Source organism: Pipistrellus hanaki (genome assembly GCF_964339955.1).
Source record: "Pipistrellus hanaki genome assembly, chromosome: 6".
NCBI classification, from domain to species: domain Eukaryota; kingdom Metazoa; phylum Chordata; class Mammalia; order Chiroptera; family Vespertilionidae; genus Pipistrellus; species Pipistrellus hanaki.
This window is the reverse complement of record NC_140508.1, coordinates 73,430,934-73,437,568: the sequence shown is the minus strand read 5'-3', so window position 1 is coordinate 73,437,568 and position 6,635 is coordinate 73,430,934. Positions and strand designations below refer to the sequence as shown.

General features: G+C 54.4%; 1 protein-coding gene across 7 annotated transcripts in view; it reads right to left on the bottom strand.

Annotated features, from left to right (window-relative positions):
• Positions 1-1,682: 1,682 nt before the first annotated feature.
• ZBTB7C (zinc finger and BTB domain containing 7C) overlaps positions 1,683-6,635 on the bottom strand; it is a 255,881-nt gene continuing 250,928 nt past the window's right edge. For all 7 annotated transcript variants that reach the window (XM_084887407.1, XM_084887408.1, XM_084887406.1 and 4 more), the window contains one exon: positions 1,683-4,242. In XM_084887407.1, the coding sequence (XP_084743533.1) occupies positions 3,591-4,242 (652 nt within the window). In that variant the 3' untranslated portion in view covers positions 1,683-3,590. The remainder of the gene's footprint in view (positions 4,243-6,635) is intronic.

Here is a 6,635-nt window from a genome sequence, read left to right as displayed (position 1 = left end):
TTCCTCCCTCCCACCCCCGTGCCCCCAATGGGCTGGTTCCCTCTGCTGAGGAGTGTTTGGGTAGAGAACTTGGAGAAACACTGATGTACTCAACCTCCTCTTTATTAGAGGAGAGGGAGTGAAGACCAGAGTAGAGAAGTAGTTAACCTGAGGACGCACAGCTCAGAGGAGTCTGAATTTGAAACCCAGGCTTGTCCTTCCCTTTGTACCAAGAAACATTGCACGTGGTGAGCAAACTCATTAGTCAACAGAACCTCAGTGTGCCGACCACGGCACTAGATTTATAGGAGAGTTTACATGGCAAGAAAGGGGAGTGGAACCAAAAATGGGCTCTGGGCTGGCTTTGGTTATCTGGAAAATGCAGTTCAAAGAACAGTTTCATTCAGAATCTGTGCTTTGGGTTCTGAGTAGAGCTGATCCCATTCGAAGACAGAATGCATTTCCTTACCTCTTTCTGGATCCAGCAGTCCCTGTTTGGGGAAAAGGCTCAGGTGAGAAGTCCAACTCCAGTGCTGGGGAATGAGAGGAAAGAAGCCCAGGTAGCAGGGCCACCCGCAGACCCCCCAGACACCACACCAAGGAGCCAGTAGGGCTGGTTGTGTAAAAATGGTCAGCAACACTTGGATGTTCCCTTGCTCACACACCACAGGCTGTATCTGCACACTAGTGTGTGTGCATACATGTACACACACACACACACACACACACACATGCACCTCACACTCAGATTCCCAGATGTGCAAAAGCTTATGTTCAAACAGTGGCTCACACAGCTGAAATGCAGGAGACCATTAAAGAACTGAGTGCTGCCGAAACCGGTTTGGCTCAATGGATAGAGCATCGGCCTACAGCCTGAAAGGTCCCAGGTTCGATTCCGGTCAAGGGCATGTACCTTAGTTGCGGGCACATCCCCAGTAGGAGGTGTGCAAGAGGCAGCTGATTGATGATTCTCTCTCATTGATGTTTCTAACTCTCTATCCCTCTCTCTTCCTCTCTGTAAAAAATCAATAAAATATATTTTAAAGAACTGAGTGCTGGGCTCCCCATCAGTCAACCACCCGCTGACACCCAGCATGAGAACTGGCAGGAGGTGTCCACGTTACCCAGGGCCTTGAGCAGGTGTAGCTCTCTTTTCCGCAAAACACTGTCCTTCAAACGATTAAGTAAGGGCCAAAAGTTCTGCTGTTCTGTAAAGGCGTCTTTGACATTATTGCAAGCTTATGACACCCAGTCGTCAAAACCTTAACCCACGAATGTCTACAGATTGGCTGGTTGCTGTCACCTTTCAATAGAATTTAATCAAGTCAACGAATACTGTTTAATAAATAGGCCAGAAAAGTAGCTGAGAGTTTTCTCTGCGGGATGCGGCGTGCGACCAAAGTTACGGAGGATTGTCCCTTGAATCACTAAGGCAAACTTTGTTGAGTGTCATTTTACATAAAGCAATCACATAAAAAAAAAAAAAAAGTTATAAATAGAAAAAAATCCAAAAGTTCTCCCATAGCTAGACAGGGAAATCGGAACATCCAAAAAAATAAAAGGGAAACAAAACAAAATGACCCCCTGCCCCACAACCCATTTGCTTCAAGTCCTCCTTGAACGTACAGTACTCAGCATCTTTGGATATTTTACAATGTACAGATCCAAACTGCAGCCAAGAGAAAACAAAGAGAACTAACCAGTCATCTGAAAAAAATGGAGTTTATAAGAAGGCATTACCTTTACAAAATAAAAACACAAGCCCGATACCACTGGATTCCAATTGGTTCATTTCCCCTTGTTTTCTTTTAAAGTTTGGGTCAGCCCCATCCCCCTGGCTTGGGGGGACAAGGGCATGTCGGCAAGTGTCCGGAATGGAGACAGGAGTCTCAGAGGCGCTGTCCAGGCAGTGACATGTGAAGATAAGAGGGTGTCCGGAGCAATCCCCTCTGGGCGGAATGGCATCTGAGAGTGTGAGGCGTCAGGGGTGTCTTCTGGGGCTCTGGGGGCGTGACAGAGTCCGTGGTCTTCTCTGGCCTTTTTGTTTGTTGTGTTTGCAGGAAGAAGCCAAGGCGAGAAGAGTCAAGTCTCGGAGGGGTGGGGGGGTGGGGGGGCACGGCTCTGGGCTTGAGAGCAACAGCCTGAGCAATCCGTGCCGGTGAATGCTCCTCCTTTCCTGGCTACCGGGAGACAAAAGCAGACTCAGCAAAAAAAGGGAGGGAAGGCAGGAGAGGGGAGAGACCAGGAAGGCACTGGGCCAGCAGAGCTGTCTTCCTTCTCAGGACCTGCTACAAAAACTCGAGAACCAGGGAGCGTGTGTGGACAGCCCAGCTCACAGAGCCCCTCAGACCCATGTCAGACCCAAGGCTCAGCCTCCCTGCCCTGAGGGGAGCCACGCACCCCAGCTCCATCCCAGGGGGGAAGGGTAGAGGGTGTTCAAAAGCAGCCAAGAGAAACCCACAACCTGAAAAGCAGATAAACGAGGGGAACCAGGAGTTTGGTCTATTTCCAGGGGTCAAAGTAGAGGCAGGCGGTTGACTGGTGTTAAGTCAGGGTCCCCATCCCTTCATTGTTGACCTCAGGAGTCCCACGAGACTCCCTACAGCAAGCATATCAAACTCAAAGGCTAACACAGGCCAAATAAATGAGGCATGTGGCCCTTGGGCTGCGAGTTTGACACGCTTGCCCTACAGAGTGCATGGAGGAGAGGTAAATGCTAAAGTCATCGCAGACATGCAGAGCAGTCTGCCCAGAGAACAGAGGAAAATGTGTGGACTTACCCAAAGCTGTCTGTGAGCTTTGGACAATCCCCACCCCGCTCTCTCTCTCTGTCACCGGTATCTAGTGTGGCCACATGTCTCATCTGTGCTAATACAGAAGTGGGCATGATACAACTAAATCCCACATTCCAGCCGTTTTCATCAGCTGCTACCCTCACAAGAATGGTTTTGGAGGTACAGGCATGTACAAGTGGGTGGTGGTGGGAGAGGAAAAACCAAATCACCAGCCCCCCTTGCTAGTAGTGTGAAACTGGGATACAGGAAGCTGACCCGTTCAAGGTCACGGACGGTGAGGAAAAATGGGCCTGGACTCCAGGAGCCTCGCTCCTGACTCCAGGAGGCCTCCCTACCAATGGGACATTTGCCATAAGGATCCCAGGGCCTCTGGAGATGGAAAAATGACCCATGGGGCAGTGTCAGCAGGGACTCTGCCTTAGGCTGTGGGGCTCAACCAGAGGTGTGTGCCCAGGCCCATCCCCTCATCTCTGCTGCATCCATCCGGCCTGCCTCTGGCCCAGCCTCCTCTTTGCAGGCACAGCTGGGAGCACCCAGCGAGGGGCCTCCTCCGAAGTGGGGACCCTGTGAGTCCTGTGTGAGAGCCAGACAGTCAGGGAGAGGCTGGCCCTGCTGAGGGGAGATGCCCATCTCAGACACAGGCAAAAGGAAGGCAGCTGCCTCAGGAGGCCTGGAAAATAGCATTGCTGCTGACATATATGTATATATCTATTTTTTTCTTTGTGATTTTGGAGTAAGTTCCGATCCGTTGGATGGGGCAGGCGGGCCCGCTGGGAGAGAGGACAGGGCAGCTGCACCGGGGCCAACAGGACCAGCCTAGTTGTTGGCTTCAGACATGGAGGCCACGTGGTTGAGGCCAGCGAGCGCAGGGAGGCCGGCCAGGCCCGCGGCCCAGGGGTCGGGCAGCGGGAAGTAGGGCCTGGAGGCGGCCACGTTCTCGGCCAGCGCGAAGGCCAGCAGGCCGCCCGCGTTCCTCTCGGCCTCCAGCTGGGCGCGCCCGAACAGCTTCATCTGCGTCTCCTCGAACTGCCGCTCGAGCTCCTGCAGGCTCAGCGCGCCCTTGGGCGCCGCCAGGAAGTGCTTGGTGGGGCTGGGGCCCGGCAGGCACATGGCGGCCCCGCCCAGGTGGGCGCCCACCTCGCCCAGCGCCGGGGGCATCACGAAAGCCGCCTTCTCCGGGGCCGGGCCTCCGGGCCCGAACAGCAGGCTGGCGGCTCTCCAGGCGGCGGGCTTGCGGCCCCGCCGAGGCCGGGCCATGCGGCAGCTCTGGCGCTTGATGTGGCGGTGCAGGTGGTCAGAGCGCGTGAAGCTCTTGTAGCAGAACTCGCACTGGTAGGGCCGCACGCCCGTGTGGATGCGCATGTGATTCTTGAGGTCGTAGTTGTGCACGAACTTGGCGTTGCAGTGGATGCACAGGTAGGGCCGCTCCCCTGTGTGTTTCCGCATGTGGATCTTGAGCTTGTCCTGCCTGCAATGCAGAGCCGGGAGTTAGTCCCCGCCGCAGAGAATGCCGGGAGCCACCTCTAACCCACGCCCCCTGCCCCCCTCCTCCAGAACCTGCTTATATTGCTCTGGTCTCAAACCCCAGGAATGGCACCACTGCCCCACCCCAAACAGGGGTGGCTGTCACCTGGCTCAGAGGGCTGGAGAAAGAGCAGGGTCCTGAACCACCTCCCCCACTCAGAGGCCCTCCTGCTGCTGAGCTTTGAGCGATGAAGCTCCCAGTCTATCAGGGCCACTTTACAGACAGGAGAAGAGGCCTGCTGGCGACACACATCCCCATAAGTCAGCAGTCTGTCCTCAGTCCTCCCGTGGGGCAGTGACCTCTGAAACTGGGTTGCACCTTAACCTCATGCCCACTTCCCTCCAGTGTGTCATGTGCTTTGGCCCAGAGCCCCGGGGCCCATCCCAGCCCGGCGGTGGAGCTCCATCTGTCCTCAGGGCTGACCTGGGAGGCTATAGAAGCAGGCACACCTCGTTCAAGTCTCCTGCGTGGTGTTTTCTTATCCCAAGCCTGGGCTCTGCTCTTTGTCTGCAGACAATTCCAGGGTTTACAAAAGAGCCAGGTGCAACAAGAATGCAGCCTAATCCACAGCAAAGCTCCTGAGGGTTTAAGTGGGATTATTCGGAGGTACAGAATGGTGTGGGGTGGGGCTCGCACTGGGGCTTGGGAGCCCCTGCTCCAGCTGCAGACTACCACTGACATGCTGGGGGACCTTAGGCACGTTACCTGACCTCTCTGTGCAGGGCTGAACCTCGGCCCAGATGTGAATGTCTACTGGCCCGGGCTGAGGAAGAGAATGTGGGTTTGTGTTGTCCTACATTCAACACACCTCCTGGTGGTCTTGAGAGGACAGCTGAAATCCTAGGTTTTTTTCCTCAAGACTGAACTTACATGAACCAGCTCAAGGAGTGGTTCAGCCTGGCTGTGGTGGAGTCAGCGGGGCTGCAAGGAACTTGAGGGATCAGGACCATTCTGAAGCCTTCCCTGGCCAGACCCGAAGGCCAGGCAGTCCTGTGCCCAGTCTCCCATCTCCACGCTGCAGGCCTGTGTTGGGTGGAACATCTGCCTGTAATTTTTGGCCCAGTTTTGAAGTCGGAGCAGATGTGGAGCTCAGGTGTCTGCCCTAAAATGGCCAGATTTAAATAAACCACCTTTAACACAACTCCATGACAGCAGGAGCAGAGGGCCTGGTCTCCTGGGGCCCCCTGGCCACTAGAGGTCTCACTGGCTCTCATTTTCCGATTGGTTCCTCAGGGGTTGGGCAGGACATTCTTGTGTACACTGGCAGGGACCAGGGAAGGGGACCAGGGAGGGCAGACCTGCCCCTTCCACCTGTGCTCGCAGGAAGTCTGGAGGGCACCTGGGAAATGGATGTGGGGGTGGGGAGTGGGATGGGCAGAGAGGAGGAAGTGAGCTGGCTGGTGTCCTCCACACAGCAGACCCTCCTCTCTTCCACATCCCCTGCCCCTCCCACAACCACCGGCTGCCCCCAGGCTGCGTAGTACCAAGCTGTGATATCCTCCCCCCAGCATGCTGTAACCCTTGTTTCCTCCAGATGATTGGATGTTTGAGCAGTAAGTAGCCTTAGAGAGCATCTGAGCCAGAGGGTCTCAAACTTGATATTGTATCAGAACCATTACCAGGGCTCCATGAAACGGTGCTGGGCCCCACTCTCAGAAATCTGATTCAGTAGGTCTGGGATGGAGAGGAGAGCGAATTTGCATTTCTAACAAGTTGATCGATGCAGCCACTGCTGCTGAAGCTAGTGAGTCCATGGACCACTTTAAGAACCGGGGGCCTAGGCTCATTCTTCACGCTGCAGGTGGGCAAACTGAGGCCCAGGGAGGAGGACAGTCACCGAGGTCATCCAGAGGTTAATGGCAGAGCTGGGACTAGAATCAGGCCTGTTGGCTGCCAGCCAGGCCTCTTTCCTCACCACTGTAGGAAGTTCAGTGGGGTGCACAGTGCACTTGAACTCTGAGAGCAAAACTACACAGCCCTAAGGGTTACGTCTTGGGACCCCACCCATTCCCCCAGGCCCTGATGGAAACCGGTGTTAGGTGGTCAGCTAGGCTTACCCACTGGCTGTCTGACTCCTGAATTCAGCTTAGAGTCATCAGGGGGCTTTAAATATAGCACCTCATTCAAGCCTCACCACGGAGACAGCATGGTTTCTTTTCAAAAACACTATTGCACATAATTTGTAGTATTGACCCTGGGGGTCACCCTCAAATAATAGACAATGCAAAGGGTAAATCTTCTAATAGCAAGGGCCTACTATACATAACCACAGCTTCTCCCAGGCTTTTCATTCGGGCATCTAAAATAAATCACATTTCAATGGCAATTGGCTTAAA